At 39.0% G+C, this 17,713-nt stretch overlaps 1 protein-coding gene across 2 annotated transcripts in view; it reads left to right on the top strand.

The window, feature by feature from the left end:
- Positions 1-17,713, top strand: part of KCNQ1 (potassium voltage-gated channel subfamily Q member 1) — a 324,081-nt gene that overhangs the window by 217,565 nt on the left and 88,803 nt on the right. For both annotated transcript variants that reach the window (XM_033063900.2, XM_033063899.1), the window contains 3 exons: positions 4,837-4,931; positions 5,584-5,630; positions 6,445-6,506. In XM_033063900.2, the coding sequence (XP_032919791.1) occupies positions 4,837-4,931; positions 5,584-5,630; positions 6,445-6,506 (204 nt within the window). The remainder of the gene's footprint in view (positions 1-4,836; positions 4,932-5,583; positions 5,631-6,444; positions 6,507-17,713) is intronic.

Genomic DNA, 17,713 nt, shown 5'->3' on the forward strand with positions numbered 1-17,713 from the left:
TGGTATTTGTCAGAAACAGATTTTGAAAATGCCTGAACACAGTGTGCAACATTATCCACCTGGCAAATAAACGAAACTCCCCTGCGGCAGATGATTTGATAGAAGCTGAAAAAGCATTTGACTGAATAGAATGGGGCTATTCAGGTCCCACTCCAAACTTGTTTGTGCTCAGTATCTCGGTTGCTAATCTGGCTTCTCAGTTGTACTCTCACTTTTGCATCTGCAAAAGGCCCAGTCCTGGCCATCTACAAAATCCCTCAGAAGGGTTGTCTCTCATCTCTCTTTTGCACTCTTCCTTCTCCCTGAATGATCAATATTAGCTGCTACTAAAGAACTAAAAATGTCATTTGGCTGAAGGGGATCTTAGGTCTCTACTCCTATGTAGAGCTGATATGCTACTGTTTCTTCAGGAACAGAATTTCCAATAGGAAAGCAGGGGAATATCTGATACTTCTCCATAATTTCAGAATATAAAGTTAAGATCAAGTTTAAAAATTTGGAGAGCACCAAAGGTAGAGTTCTCCAAAGCACCGAAGTAACTTAATGCATAAAGTCACCTTGAAATTCAAGCTACAAGGTGCTTTTGAAATTCTCTCTTGTAATTAAGCGATAACCACTGTCATTATTCTTTCATCAAAAGTATGTTGTAAATCTGTTCTCCATGCACATAAAATAATCATAAGAAATTTAATTGTTTTAATATGTGCCAAGTAATGACTGTACTGTTCCTAATAAGCAGACTAATGTCATGTCTTAAAATAAGGTAAAGCAGGAGATGCATTTTTAAAATGTATCTTTCAGCATTTAAGAGGTCTGTACAGCCGGTTTTTAGTGGGTGTTTTCTTTCTTAGCTTTACGTTTATGTAAAATATATGTTCCAAAAAAAAAAAAAAACAAAAAAAAAACCAACAGAAAATTCACCTATTTTCTTCCTGAAACTGTTGGAAAAATCTACAACAAACACACAACCCAATTTCATCTGAAGTCCATTGGGCTATTCATGCTTAAAATTAGCTGGAACACTAAAGAAGGCCAGCACTTTAAAGGAGTATTTTTTAGAGATGCCTCTCAACCTTTTGAGTAGGGCAGCATAGGAAGAAGGAGAGGAAGAGGAAAATTTTGCAAAATAGGTCCCAGCATGAACCCAGCATGGTTCTTAAACTATACCAGCTGTTTGCAGGACACACCTGTAGGCCTAAATTTGACTAGATATATTTTCTAAAGGGCTCAGTTAATAACAGGGGGTGATGGCATCAGAAGGACAAAAGTCAGTTAGAAAGCAAAGCCTTCCTGTTTAGAACTAAATAAATAAATAAAACAAATAAAGAAAACTAAACAGGAATACAAAGATTTTCAAAGGACATGAAAAGCAAGTCTTTGTGAAGTATCATTTCCTCTTTAAAAAGAAGGGGAGAAATTTAGGCTGTATTTTAAAGTCCATGTTTAAATATAGTCCTTATGAGGATGCCCATGTATAACCCATGAACCCAGCATAATATTATAAAGAATTAATACCTTTTTTATGGATGTGTTTATGTTCTCGTAAAATCTGTAGGACTGTTTCAAATTCTGTACAAATGATCCCAATCAACACAAGTCCTGTGCATCACTGAAGGTGAATGACTTATGGTTAAGGAAGGATTTTGTACATTATAGGGAAAGCAGACTTAGAAATGAATGCTTCTCTAGACTTTGTTCCCCCTACCTAGAAAAAATGAATTTTATATATTAGTTGTAAAGCAGATGGGTTTGAGACAATCTAATATTACAACTGATTTTCAGAAAAAAAATCGCCATACTCAGTTATCCCATTAGCTTGATTTATATGTAAATTACCTTTGTTTTCCAATTATGAAAATTTCTAGAAGTCTTAATACTAATGTACATGGGTACAGCTGTAATATCCATCACAGATACAGAGACCAGGAGTTTGTTCTGATTTCCCATTTTCATTTTGAAAACTTTTAAAATTTTCCTTCCATGTAAATTCTTCCAATTGAGTAAATGAATTTCCTTCTAAAATAGCTTTTAAACTTGTGGTATGATTTTTACCATGGCAAATATTCTATACATAGCATAAATTAAAAATACAGGTTGCAGTTCTACCGATGATGTAACTGTTGCCTGATTTGTTACAATTTCCCTGGAAAATCTTACATTTATAACCTTGTAGTTCATCATATTATGTGATTCATATGAATTTTGTGTGTAATCTTTTCTAATCTCCATACTTGACTGTACTAAACTATGTATTTCAGCGTCCTGTGCTTCACAGGGTGTTTTGGCCATTTTATTTGATGTTACCTGGCTGCATTTCCCAGCAATTCCCCTTTCCTGGATTCTCATTTCCCAGGTCTGCCTCCCTGCCCATGCAGTTACTAGGGAACAACAACAGCCAATGGTGCACATTTAATACTTGGCATTGGCTTTTGTGCCTTTTAAAAACCTTCATTTATGATGGAGGAAATTCTAACATATTTAGGAAGAGTTTTGCCATGAGTTTTGCTTAATTAGGAGAGAAGCAAAAGTAAGGAAGAGAAGCAGTTAAGGAAAGCTGTGGGACTGGCTTCTACTTTTGTCTATTCCATACTACTTCTCAGCCTGCTGCAGGTTTTTTATATGGTCAACACCAGGAGTATTTTCTCATAGAAGATCAACTTTCAATATGAAGCAGTTACAGAAAAATCAGTACTGACTTAAATACCCAGTCCTACTCAGAAGCTTAGCCTCATTCATAAAATATATTTACTCCAGGTTTTCAATTCTTGTTTTAAAGAGAAACAGCCCTGTAAATGAAAAACAGGCAGGGAAATAGCTACGCTGCTGTCAGACTCCTGTGTGAGAGTATGAGGGTGGCAGGAGAAAGCTCTCCATCTTTATTCTTACTGAACACCTTTTCTGAACCTGCAGTTTTCAAACTTGCAGGTTTTTCTTTTTGCTTATTTATAGTACTAAAAGAATCAGAGATTTTTTTTAAATGTTGTCATGTTTACAGTACTAGTCCATGGGAAGATTTACAGGCTTGTGCCATCACAGAATCATATTTCTTTCTTTGTGGATGTTAGTTATGATTTATGTGTGTGTAAGCAGTTGGGACGCTCAGGAATTCTTCTGTGCTCCTTGGTTAGATAGAAGCAATTCCCAGTCCTGCTTAGCCTTCCACTATAGAGTATCTCACATTCACCCAAAGATTGCAGTTGACCTAGGGAATCTGGGAGACTGAAATGCAGCTTGTTTGATGAAGTGATGTTATTAAAGGGATCATTCCTGAAAGGTGGGAGCTACTTCCCAGGCAGGTGCAGGAGACTGCATGAAGGTGCCACCATTTCCACAGCCTGTTTTTTGTATGGTATCCCACTTTCCTTTGGCTTAGAAAAAAAATGTATTTATGGAATGGAATTGAGGAAATCCTGAAGTTTGGAAAATAAGATAAAGCAGCTCAGAAATATCTGCTTTTGGAGTACAGGTGAAAAAATACTTCTGAGACTTCAAAAGTGATCCAAATTCTGGTATCTTAGAAGTTACCACTGAAAACTCTCTAACTTTTTCTCAAAAGATGCAAGAAAGAAGAAACTGTAACTCAGTGTTACCAAGGTTTTTCCAAAACCTTGAAAATTATCTGCGAAGTTTCTATAAACAGCATAACGAATGAGTCAGAAATCATAGAATAGTTTGGGTGGGGAGGGACCTGTAAAGGACATCTGGTGCAAAGCCCCAGCCATGATCAAGGACATCTTCACCCACTGAGGTTGCTCAGGGCCCCTCCCAACCTGACCTTGAATGCTTCCAGGGACAGGGCATCCACAGTTTCTCTGGGCAACCCATTTAAAGAATTTCTTCCTAGTATCTGATGTAAACCTGCCCTCTTTCAGCTTGAAGTCCTATCACTACAGGCCCTTGTAAAAATCTGCCCCCATCTTTTTCAAAAGCCCCCTTCAAATAGAGAAGGGTTCCAATGAGGTGTCCTTGGAACCTTCTCTTCTCCAGGTTGAAGAACACAGCTCTCTCACCCTGTGTACAGCAGAGGTGCTCCAGCACTCTGAGTATCTTTGTGGCCTCCTTTGGACTTGTTCTAGCAGGTTCATGTCTTTCTTGTGCTAGGAACACCAGTTCTGGCACTGATGGGACTCTAGATTCTAGATGTTGGATTAAGATATTTTTAATTTATTGCCACCCTTCAACATGTTTGTTCACTTGCTTTCTGGTTAGTCTTGGTGTTCTATACGTTGATACTATTGCCTCCATACTACACAAAAGTTGATCAGATTAATTCTTTTCCACGTATGAGGTACAGATTACAGACACAGGGCATTTCTTGCACCAGTGTTTCCCAGCGGTTTTGAAAGCTCAGCCAGTTTTTCTGGAAATCAGTCATGCACCTTCCTCTAGCACTGTGTTTAAATTTCCTACAGTAAGAACTGAACTGTGAGCCCCAACTGCTGACTGAGAACAGGGCTTTGTGCATGTGCACGACCTCTTTATTTTTCAGTGGCCAAGAAGTGTGAACCTTATTTCCAGGAGGAACCAGAGTGTGCAGAGACTTCTGAACAAAGTGCCAGATAAACTCTTTTTGGCTCCAAGCTCTTTTGAGCTTCAGTTCAGTGGATTATCTCTTGAAAGACATACAGACCTGCAGCAACAAAAAGATGGATGGAACGAGAACTGTCAGAATTATTCCACCAACAATGCGTTATCATGGCAACAATCAAAATAACTCATGTGTTTACATAGTGCTAGAAGAACTTACTGTTCACTGTTCAAAAACATCTGCATTGCCACAGACCATTCCTCCATCCTTGTGGCTTAAGGGCATGTTTTTTGTCTCTCATTTTGCAGCAAGCCAGAAAGCCCTATGATGTCCGAGATGTTATTGAGCAGTATTCTCAGGGCCACCTCAACCTGATGGTGCGAATCAAGGAGCTCCAGAGGAGGTATGTCAGTAAGCCCAGGTTTGGTACCCATAAACAGCAGCAGAAGGATGGTGGTGAATTAGGCAGTGATCAGGGCCCATGGGTGAAAAACTGCCATGTTGTGCAAAATTAGGGAAGAGAAAATGGCATTGGAGTAAAGTTTTCTTTTCACACAGGGAGGAAAAGGCAAAAAGTTTAAAAATCTGATGATTGGGATTTATATGTGTTACCTCAGGCCCTGCTAGCTGTGATTATAATCTGCAATCCCTCCATGATAGGGGCTGTTCTACACTTGGAGAGTACTATGCTGTCACCTGCTCTGGTAGAATTGCACATAAGAGCCAGCTAAGAGATGACAGATGCAATAAGAAAGCTGCAGAAGAACAAGGAAAAGACAAATCAGTGCTGAGCAGGTGGAAAAGTGATGGGCATGGTAAAACTTTACAGTGGTTAAAGAAGCTGTAGAGCAATTTAAGTCAAATCCCAGTTTGCTACTATATTTTCATTTTAAGCTGCTCTTAGCATAAAGCAACTGCTTCACTCACAGGACAAACCAGAATTATTTGAACTTCACTTTGCTTGTTTGTGAAGAGGCCTCCCTGCTCTAGCTAGAGAGAGTGAAGATGCTGGTTCAGACTGATAAAAAACAAAAAGGTTTCTTCTTCTTTTATAGGTTGGACCAGTCCATAGGAAAACCATCTCTTTTTATCTCTGTCTCTGGTAAGTCAATAAAAAGGATGTGTCTAAAATTAATCTGATGAACATCTAATTAATGGAAAATACTTGCTAAAATACTTTTAATTTTATTGCCAAATGTTTAAACCATGCCAACTGGTTGTGCTCTGAAGATTAAGTACTGGCAATAATATTTAGTCATCAACACTTTTAAATTGGGGCTGTTCTTACTTAGATCCTTAAGGCACCCACTTTCACTGAAGTCTTCAAAATGTTGGCTCTAGTCTTTCTGAGACTCACCATATATTCAATAAACTGGTGTGATAAGATTACAAAGTTCCTGTGAAATTTGTAATATTCACATAGATCTTTAATAGTTTTGAAGAGACACTGGAAAATGAGCACGAGGACCAAGTTTGTTTGTGACAAGTCTGGCTTATGAAAATTCTCTGTTTATGTCATTTTAAAACTCATCTTTCTATATAGTTTATAGTGGGGGAAAAAAGATAAAATTGTGGAATGTGTTATTCAAGTTGGCTGTAGAGTCCTTTGCATAGTGGCAGATTGTTTTTACATGGCAATTAGAAATTAACTAAATTGGGAACATTTTTTTGCTCTCTGTGGTTAAAGCATAAAACTAAGATTAAAAATGCCTTAAACTCAGGGCTATTAAAAGCCCTGGCGTGGACCAATGCTATAAAAAGAAACAGAAAACTACTTTTAAGGAATGGATCTATCAGCCTGGTAAGGGTGTTCAGTTACACAGTGTTGGTGGGCTAGTTAAACACACCCTGTTGTGGTTTGCTGCTATTTTGTTATACCACCATATATTAATCTGAAAATGTTTCTTGTTCCACAGAGAAAAGCAAAGATCGAGGAAATAACACGATTGGTGCCAGGCTGAACAGAGTGGAGGACAAGGTAAGCCTCAGTTGAACTGGCAGTGAATGAGGACATGGTTTGTGATTGAACAGTGCCTGTTTCATAGGATGTGAAGGAAAATTCAACTTAAAATAGAGTTGAATGCCTGGCTTTTCCAGGTGATGGAGTCTCATTTTTGTCACAGATTGAATTTTTGGTTCTCGTCGTTTTAAAATAATTAGAAAAAAACCCCAGAATTTAATTGCTTTCAGTCTCTTTTGGGACTCACTTGGATTTTTTCATGTTTAATTGCATATATTACATATGTCTCAATGCTTTACTTCCTTCCTCCACAACAGATAAAAGGCTCTGTTCCTTTAATAACTCAGTATATTATGATCCCTAAGATTTGCCTTTGATCTTTGCTCTGTTGTTTACATAAGTCCACCTACAATTCCTGAGAGAGGGAAATAGCAAACCTTGTTCCGTCCTGGTTTTCATTCCTTATGATAAGTGGAGTTTCTCCTTCCAAGTGACATGGATCCAAAAAAAATCAGACTTGTTCTATAATCACAAATTAACAGTTAAGTGCTTCGTAAGCTTTTATTTCAATGCTGGCTGTGCTTGAGAAAATAGATTACAGGTAGAGGTTGTGTCATAGTTTAAAAAATACAGGTTTGCCTATGCTGATATTTAGGAAAAAAAGAAAGAGTTAAGAAGAATACTTTGAATCTTCTACTGATCTCTTAGAGTGATTTGGTGAGGAAGTGAAAGCATTTCTTTACTTTAGAGTTATTTCATTCATGTATCTGACTTGTTCATTAGTTATTAAGACTGAAACTTTTTCCTGAGGAAAAAGAACTTTCAGAGTGTTTTTTCCACTACTGCAAATATGTGGTAACCTCATGAAGGTTTTGTTCTGAAGAAATATTGAGTAAATATTCTCCAAACTAGAAGAGGTGTGAGCAATACATCCCAAGGACTGCAAACCAGCACCCTGATCTGCAGTGATTCACTTGTGACATGCCTGTTCCTCACACATTTATCCTGAATTACTTTAATAAACTTGAATGGTACTACTCAGGACTGCACTTCACTCTCCTGGAAATAATGGTGTTTTAAAGCAAACAGGTTTCTTTTGGTACATGAGGGGACAGACAGGAAGAGAGAAGTAGAAGAGAGGAAAGTAGAGTGCATTTAGCACAAAAAGGAATCACTGCACAGTGCTCCCTCACATCTGTGCTTAATGTGTTCTTACACATGGAAGCCCTTTCCAGAAAGTTTGGATTACATTTATTTATTTTCTCTCCATAATGTCAACTAAAAGTGTGGAACACTAAGAAATGTCTTGTGACTTGTGACAAAGAGCAATGACTTTTCAGTGTGGACAAATAATTCTCAAATGGCAGCTCGAGCAGCTTCTCAGTAGTATTTGTAAAATCTCCAGGGAGCCTGGGAAAGGTTTGGTGTTGTACTGGCTCAGAGATAAGCTGTTTGGGGGTTATTAATTACTCTTTTTTACATCCTTACAAATAAGTACACCGTGAATTTATAGTGACTGGGTTTTTATGTCTTGTAATGGGACTGTAAAACACTCCCTGTATAATTTTAGTATAGCTGGGTTAAATTTTAGCCTTGCTTTAAGTAACAGACCCTTCTTTCTTTGCTGTTGCATGAGGTCATCTGTGGTTTCAGAGTTGTTTGTTATCTGCCCTATTCAGCTAGTCCTATCTGTAGGAATTTTATCTGAAAGTAGCTGAAAGGCTAAAAATAGAGATTTTCAGTTGGACTCAGCAAACAGTGGTTAACATAAAAACACACTGGCAATGCTAGAATCACATTTTTGCTGCAGCTGTAGGTGGTGGCCAAAGCTAATTTTTTTGGTGTTTTTGCTCTCAAAGACTGGCCCTCTCTTTCCCATAAAGTACATGGTGCTTGTTATGCTTTCAACATACAGTTAAATCCTTCCTCAGCTGAACTATATTTAGGGTATCAGGTGGTTTTTTTAAGGTGACAAAATATTTTAAACTGTTTCATCCCATTTGGTTTGTAAATTGGTTTTCAGTCTTGGACTTTAGGAGGAGATGCTTTCAGTGCTGCACGCTAGTGTCACCATCTAAACACCTCTTGTACATTTGAAAAATCTCCTGTAAGGCAGAGGAGGGCTGTGCACAGCCAGCAGTACAGAGGGCATGGCACCTAAAAGGGGCATTCTAAAATAAAAAGCAGTGTACTGACAGCAATTGTGATCCTTTATGGCAAAACCATGAAATTTTTCCAAGTATTGACATCAGCAAAACATTGTGTTTTCTTCTGTAAATTTAGGAGTGTGCTCATTTAAGGGAGAGGGAGTCCTGCAGTGTGTTCATCTTGTGCACCAAGAGAAACTTTGACCTTGTGATATATGCAGTTTATGATCCTGAACCTAAGGATTGCTTCCTAACGTACAAAAGCCAAAGGGATGAATCACACTTGCAGGAAGCTTCCTGCAGATTCCTTCCCACTGAATGCTGTAATTTTGGCAAGACACTGGAAAGGTGGTTTTGTGAATGTGACTAGAGACTGCCTGATAGGCCTTTGTGAAAAGAAATCCAACATGCAATATGGCATATTTTGACTTTGCCATTGTTGTCTGCTGCTTACGAAGCTGAGGGTGGCAAATGCTGTGCTCTCCTGAGTACGGGGGGCTGCCCACAGCCTGATCACCTGTGGTCCAGTGGGAATGTAAGAGCAGGAGTGCAGCACCCAGGCAGGGCTCACACACCCTGCCAGGTGCCAGTGGCCCAAGAGTGTGCGTGTAGATACCTCAGGGAATGTTGCTGAGCAGGATTACAGCAGCAAATCAATTTATTTGCGGTGAGCAGCCTTCTCTTTTCATCCTTGAAACATCTGTGAGTGGCCATTCAGCCTACCCTCAAGGAGCCTGGCCACAGCTGGCTTGCTACCAAGCTCAGAATCAAAAACAGTTTTTCCAGATGGGCCCAGCTGTGTGTGCACAGTGCCCTTCCTCCTCACACAGCACTCCTCATCCTCACACCGCAAGCGCTGCCTGCCAGGGGCTTAATGCTGGGTGTGCCCAGCAGCTCCAGCCAGGAGCAAGCCCACAGCACACTTGGGGAATTCTGTGTCCTGCAGCTCCTATTTTCCTTTCACTGGACTAATTTTAGCTTGACTATAAATGGCTGCAGTGCTAGCTTTTTAATTTTCACATTAATCTGTCCTTTTTCAGCCTTTTGCCAGCCATTAATTTAGCTGTAACAGTTTGCACTTCTCAGGTAATCAGCCAGGCTTGCTGCTTTGGCTGCCCTAAGGAAATTCAGTCTTAAATATGGGTACTGCATAAAATCATCTAGAATATACAGTGAAGGCTAAAAGTGACCAGTCCCTGGACTCTCCCTGTTGTCCCTACAAACCAGATTGCCCCAGATGTCTGTAGGTCCTGCCTGTAGACCTCCCAGAGTAGAATAACACAACCCAGATTTACAAAAAAAAAATTTTTAAACCATTCTGAGCAGTAGACATTATACTGTCTTTCTGTTAAGGTGTTTTAAAAATAGAACTGCAATGATTTGAGCACTTTAAAGTATGCCTTTCAAGAATGCTTCTAGCAATTTAAAGCAGTTTTCTAGGCATCTCTTCTTATATACTCATATACTTTTTCCTGTATGACAGTAAGTACAGCATTCATATCAGGATTACCAAGGTCATAATTAAAACCTTGTAATAGTTTTTTTCAGTTACATGAAACATTAGGAGTTAAGTTATCTGTTGCAAAATTCTGAATTGTAGAGGTTTAAATGGAGGTTTCTGTTTGTACAGGAGATGTGTGCTAGTGAGATGTGACACCTTTTAATGTGAATCAGACATGTATGCAGGACAATATTAATTCCAAGCTTATACACATTTTCTTATACACATACTTCTAGCTGAGAAGATGAATCTTTACATTCTAATCAGTACTAACCCAAAGAGCAGCATAGATATCATTGCAATTTTTTCAGATTTACTTGGAAAGCAGATAGCACCACTTTAAAATCAATTAAAAACAGGTCTATCACATGAAAACATCTACCCTAAAATAGGTGCTGCTGTGCTTGTTGAGTTGACTAGCAGAAAACTGATCTTGGAAATCAAAGCTGGGAGGCAGTGTACTTCTCACAGGCCTTTTGAGTTCTAGTTAGGCTGGTTTGGTTTCCTGTCTTCCATCTACCATATAAATAAACATATAGAGGTCAGTAAAATTGTAAGGATATGATAAATATTTGATACATTTTTTGCAGTGAGTGCTGACTATGTAACTTTTAAAGAGAAATTAGTACAAAGGCTTGTTTTAGGTGGCTTTCCAAAAGTGATGAAGACTCTATTCTTACAACATTTATGTACATGGTATGACATTTTGTTCTAGCTAAATAATTTTCTGTAATTGTTTCACCAGAATATTGATTTTATCCATACATGTTAGAAACCAGCTTGACTGGGACCATGTAGAGGACAGCTCCAGGGAGCAGAATGACCATTGACAAATCTAGGTTCAGTTTGTGTCTTGATTCTTGCTCTTTTGCAGTTTTGCTTTCCAATCAACTAAGAGTTCCCCATTGCAAAAGGTTTCATATCTGATTTATTTACCTTGTTGGTTTGCTTAAAAATGTGTGAACTTGAGTCATGCATTGCAGAGGACTGTTACTGTAATGTGAATAAATCTGCTATTTTAGTGTATCATAAGGCAAATTGTAATCATGCCATTTCTAATAATGAACTCTCAACCCATTCAATGCAGAAAAGTTTAGGACATGCTGCAGAGACCATTAAAGGTCTTTTCTTTGACCTGGGGAGTCAACATTTTGGTTTTCCCTCGTCACAGTAAGCAGAAGCATTATGCTTTATTAAAGTTGTGTTAAAGTCCTTCGAGAGGACTTCTTTTGGTTGTTGTGACGCAGTTTTGCTCAGCACCCTGGATATGTTGCTTTTCTGAAAGTATTTCTGTCATAAATGAGAATATAGCTCTGTACTTACTTATGTGTCATTCTTTGATGCTCCATATTTACAAACCAGTGAGCGCACATTAGGTAGCTTAACCTTTGACTTAGAAAAGTGTTATCTCATCTCCATCTTCCTGAGTTCAAAAATACCAAGTTTCATGTTGACAACTTGTTCACCAAAAAGAATTCTTCATGTGTGGCCAGTTTATCAACTTCATGTGAAACTACTGCATTATCTAAAATAGGATCAAACCTTGGTGGGGTTTTCCTCTATTTTTAATGTCATTCTGTAGCCTGGGAACAGTTACTGTGCTTCCTAGGGTAGCAAAGCAATTACTGCAAACTTCAAAAAAGCCCTTGACTGATGGTGAGCATTTTGGCTTTTTTAAAAATTGAATAGAAATGGATTAATTTAATTTAGCTGAATAGATATTGATGGTAAAATCTGACAAACAACACAACTTTCTGGCCAGTGCTGGTTAAAACCATGGCTTCAGAAAGTGTCTGGCATGGAAATATTCACATGCACTAGGCATTTCAGGTATTAAATACTGGCAGCTTCTGCAGTAGGTGTGTGAGGATTTGCCTTCCCAATACTGAGAAACAGAACTAAAAGCTGTGGGTTTGGCTGGAAATTTTAAAAGATACGTGAAATCAATAAAAATCAAAACAAACACCACCAAGCAGTTACTCATCTTGTATGTAGTTCTTGCAGTAATGCAGAAGTAATAACCTGGGGGATGTGGAGGAATATTGAGGCATATGGAAGATTAAGTATCCCTATTAATTTAATCCTTAGTCTTTTTCCAGATGCTGAAGTACAAGCATACGGAAGCAATTTCCGTGCTGAACTTTGTGATGGAGGATGCCCATTTTCTATAAATTGGACTACAACTAAGCACATCCTTCAACAGTCCAGGTCATTAGGCAGCCTTACAGTTTTAATAGCTTTTCTCCTATCAATCTGATAATATTTCAGTAGATAAACAATGAAAAACTACAGATTTCTGTGTCCAGTGTCCTGTACTTCCCATATTGCCAGCTACAGTAAAATAAAATGATCAGGCATACACAGTAAAAAATGAAAACAAAAAATAATTGCTTGTTGGATTCACTACTGCCAGAAGCTTCAGTAGCTAGAATAGAAACAGAGAGAGAGATTAGGCAAAGCCATGGAGAAAGACTCACTTGAGGATTATTAAACAGGATGTCTGTATGTAAACTCCAGTGTAGCAAGTACTTTAAACAGTAGTCAGGGATGAGTTGCTAAAAAAAAAAAAATAAAAGGCAAACTATGATTTTATATATATGTACTTTCTTACACTTTTTTTTTTTTAAGACTCTGCTACAAACCTTGCACTAGAAATAAGACTGGGGCAGATACATTTGCTCAAGATACCCTTTTTATCCTAGGCTTTATACACAGCTGCTTGCTGCTGGATTTGGTCACCCACACAGCCTCATGAAACATTGCTGTGATCTGATCTGTTTACAAAGGCTGTGTAACAGCAGCCTGTTCCTGTCTGGAGAACATCCATGGGAGGGTTGGCAGAGCCATTCCTTGAAGACTTCAAGGTCCTTGGAGTGGCCTTCACTTGCATCCATTTGTTAGCACCGTTTTTTGAAATGGTTTAATATAAACTATGTTAAGTGCTATCTGTAACCTGTAGGAGGGTTCCTAGGTGTAGTAGATTAGGTATAGTTACCTGGCCTGCAGAGCAGTGTTACAAGGACTTGTGTTTTGTGGTCTGTTTCTAAAGTGTCAGCTCTTGGATCAGAGTAAATGTGATTATATAAAAAATATATATGTATCTAGTATTGAGCATAAATAGCTGCAGATAGTGGGAGTGCTGCACCTTATCATCTTATTTGTTGTAAATGAGAGTGCACACTTCCTCAGCACTGAAAAATTAAGGTAAGCAATACAAAATATTAACTTCATTCTCAAGAAGACTGGCTGAAGGTAGCTCAAGCTAGCACACAGAGGCTATGCTGGTACTCAAAAGCAATGACTAATTAAGCTGTGGTGACTCATTTGCATGAGTTGTCTGTGATATTCCTCTAAAGATTTTATGAGGAGTAAAAAGGCCAAAAAATACTCCTAAAGAGAATAATTCCTGTTTAAGTGATATCTGATAGATTTTACTGCAAATTTCTAGTGCTTGTGGAGGCAGACTGCAGTTGGGAAGCATAATGGTGAGGACAGAGTGTAAACCTTTGCAAATACAAAGTGTTACAGATATATATATATACATATACATACATATATTTATGATTCTTAACACTGGCAGTGGCTGTGTGCTTGTGATCCACACAGATGTCTGCTTGCTTATTAAGAGCACAAATCCCAGAGGAATTTTAGCTAACATGCAATATATCCTATAAAATCTAGGAATTTGGGGAGGGGGGTGAATTGGAGGAATTAAATAATGGCTTGCCAGTTAATAATCTTTTAAACAATCTTCAGATTAGTTGCTGGTTTGGGAATCTGCTGGTAGTGTTTATATTTGAATAGGTATGCAAGTGGATGTAAGGTCTGCAAATGGGGATGACTCAATCTTTTATCAAACCACATAAAGCCTGTTTTGTCTGGCATTCAAAGATAAACCCAAGCAAGATTTGAAACGTAGCCTCCATCATTCTTGTGCAGAGAGTGTTTACATTTGATGTGGAATGGAAATGCATGGTGCATATGCTGAGAGAGAATGTGGAACAGTTGTATGGACTAAATACCCTGTCGAGCTGATCAGAGAAAAAGGATTTAAGTGAACAACACGTGTGCACAGCATGCTACACAGACAACTTTTATTTGTCTTTCTCTTAGGTTAGAGTGAAAGAAATGACCAAAAGATCATCTCTGCTTTTTCTGGGGGCGGTATGTGTGTTGCAGATAAGTGACCAAAACACAGTCCAACATAAATGGCAAATTTTGGGTTTGATACACTAGGATGAACCTTTGCTGAAATTAGAAGCATCAAAGTGGAAATTGTTCCTTTTCAAAGATCTGTTTTTAGAGTCATCTTGCTGGAGTTAAAATACTTTATTTTCATTTGCAGTTGAGTATCAGGAAGGGAAAGTGGATGGAGCTGAAAGGACTCTATTCAGGCTGCAGTCTTTTCAGGGTTGGAATCTATTCAGCTCCTGGAAAAGATTCAGAGAAAAGGGAGGTATACTCCCTTTCTTATACAGTGTCCATACCTTCTGACACCCTATCTGCTCCTCCTGTTCCCCCCACCCCTCCCCACCCTCAACTAAGAATTGCAAACCAAAACTGGTCCAGGAAGAGAAATAGAAGGAGCTTTTGCTGTCTGACTCCTACTAACGGCTAGGGGAGTCAGAGGGAAGATAAGAAAAATAGGCAATCATTGAAAGTAGAATATGAACACATGGTTCAAAATATACCTACTACTCCCAGAGCTCAGGCAACCAAGAGGGCAAATATAGTTTCCTCAACTCCATCTCTGTTCTTGTGTCCTATCCACAGGGGTTGTCACAAAACTACAGTTCACCTTTCAAAAAGAAAATTAAGATTTGCATGATTTAAAAATGTATTAAGATCTAAAGCCAATAGGATTACAGCAACAATTTACATGTTTTTTAAGTATCCCACTGTTCAGCAGTTAGCACAGGGCTGTGAACCCATGTCAGAGGCTCTCTTTCTGTCCCAAACTAAGTGATGCTCCACTTGGTAGTTCCATCCAGCAGCCCCACCTGGCACAGTGTGATTGACCTTGTATGCCATGGGTGTAACAGTCTGATCAGCTGCCTCCCTTTGGATGTACCTCTGTGGCAGCTTTGTTATTTCCATCATGGCATGAAAGCTCCTGCTCTGACAGGTTAAGCACACAAAATAGAGAAGGGAGAAAGAAAAATATTGTTTCCCTGTTTTACAGCTAAGGTGCAGGAAGTGACTTGCCTGAGGTATCTCAGTGGCATCTGTGGCACAGCCAGGAATTCAACTTAAGCTGTGTCTGTGACTTAACCACAAATCAGCATTCCTTTTTGTTGTTGTCTTTAAACACCCCTCTAGTTTTGAATAGTTATATTGGCCAGTGCAGGGTTCAACATAATCGTATCCCATTAATACTAAAATCATCCACTACTTGAGAACAGCAAACATACACATAAACCACACCAACCCAGCCAATATAAATGTACTGGGACTATTTTAGACTGTGCATTTTAAATCATCTAGAAATTAATCTACTAACATCATTTTGTTGCTCAGGAACCTTGGGGTGGAGAGGACTGAACATGCTTAAATGACACAAAAACTGTCATACATACAGATAATTATGCATGTAGTTTTAAAAGCTAAACAAATTATACCAAATGCTGTATTTTCACAGTCAAGCAGAGAGCAATATTCGAGTGAGTTCAAATATTCATGTAAGTTTCTATTTTAAAAGCCTTGGATCCAGCATTGCTCGCCATTGACCCTTCTGTGACATCTGTTAATCTTGGGTTTATTTCAATTTCTCTCTCTCTTTTTTGAACAGATGACTCCACTTAAATCAACACTTGGTTTCCATTAGACAGATAGAAGGTGATTCACTCAGTAACATGTGCATCTTTATCTAGTTAAGCCCTAATAGCCTTAATATATCAAGGAAGCTGGTGTGATTAACAGCACTAAAGGCTCTGTAAAACACTTCACCTAATAAATACTGCCCTTTGTCCAGTCATAGAAAAAGAGTGAACAAATAGATTGTGATGCCAAACGGAAAATGTGTACAGCCTTGTTAAGTATTCTAAAATTATCCCTATAAAAATATATGTTGACAATAGGAGTTACATCTACATCTCTGTCTGTGTTTGTACATGTCTGCCAATCGCAGTGTGCTTTGGCTCTTTGCCCTGCCTGGGCTGTCCTTTTCTGCTTTATCATTTCATGATGCAGCCACCACTCGTGTATGATTTTCCTCCTGTTCACTTGCACTTGGGGCAGATTCTTTTGACAGTTCTTTGTCTCTGGTTGTCATAGCTTATCTGTCCTGGGGTAGAGGGATGTGTGAGCACCAGATTTGCCACTCCAGTTAATGCTGGCAACAGAGATATCTGACTTGGCTTGACCATCGTGTAGGATAATCCTGCCAAATGAGGCAGTCAAAACAAAAACCCCAAGAGTAAAATATATTCAAAATGTCAGCTTGAATGGAGATGGGGTCCTTGCTTCATCATAGCTGAAGCTGTCTGGAAACTTTCCAGTTGTGCCACTGAGTGTCTGTGAGTGCAGGTTGTGGTTGCCAGGGTACTGAAGGAACCCTTTATTCTGCTTCTATCCCAAGTTTCTAGAGAGCTTAAACCAGACAATTGTTACAGCAGAACACATTAGAAAGGGAATGGTTCAAGGGGAAGTTTTGCTTCTTCTCAAAAAGAGGTTGGCTGGCTGAGCCATAATCACAGATCCTCTTCCTCTGTGTTCGCTCCATGTTACAGCAAGGAATTTTGGCCAAGCTTTGAGGTCAACCAGCCAGTCCTACAGAGATTTCAACATAATCTCTCAGGAGAATTTTGGTATCAGAAGTGGGTGGGGAGGAACACAGTGCCTTTTCCCTCGTGCTAAAGAGCTGTAGTTTCTGCTATAGCCCAGGGTTCATACTCTTTTGGACAGCACAGTGCCCTGCAGGCACATTGGCCTGGAGCCCAGGGATCCATCAAGCAGCATTTGGGTGGCACTGCATCCACATGTGGCTTATTGGTGTGGGCATGATGCTCTGCAAACATCCAGCTGTTTCTGGACTTAGCAGGGGCAGCACTGGTCCTGCTGTCTTTGCAGAAGTTTTGACTGTAGCTGACTTGACACAGCGCTCACAATGAATGGGTCATTCAAAAGCTGCTCCAAGATAGCAGTTGACAAAGCTGGTTTTGAACCCAAGCCTTCTGAATCTCTGTGCAGAGGAATTTATGAATCTCATGGCAACTAGAAAAAAAGTGAGTGGGAAGTAATTTCCTTTGAATAGAGAAAGGGGAGGAGGAGGATTATCAGTGGTGCTACACTTGAGAATGAAAGGACAGTGATTCCAAGGTCACCTTCATTTTGTTTTCTGTGCACTGACTGTACATTTTTGGTGAAAAATCAGTTAAAGAACATCACACCAGACTTGAAACAAAAAGAGAACTACTTTTGTTGGTGGCTTGGAGTGGGTTTTTTTGGTTGTGAGTAGTTGTGGTAAATGAAGAGAGCCCAGACTGATGCATAGGCATTTGTCTAAGACCAAACAAGTAATTTCCTTTTTTCTCTATTTTTGTCCCTATTTAGTCCTGAGATAGCTGCTTTAAAAACTG

The sequence above is a fragment of the Catharus ustulatus genome, chromosome 6 (genome assembly GCF_009819885.2).
Source record: "Catharus ustulatus isolate bCatUst1 chromosome 6, bCatUst1.pri.v2, whole genome shotgun sequence".
Lineage (NCBI taxonomy): Eukaryota > Metazoa > Chordata > Aves > Passeriformes > Turdidae > Catharus > Catharus ustulatus.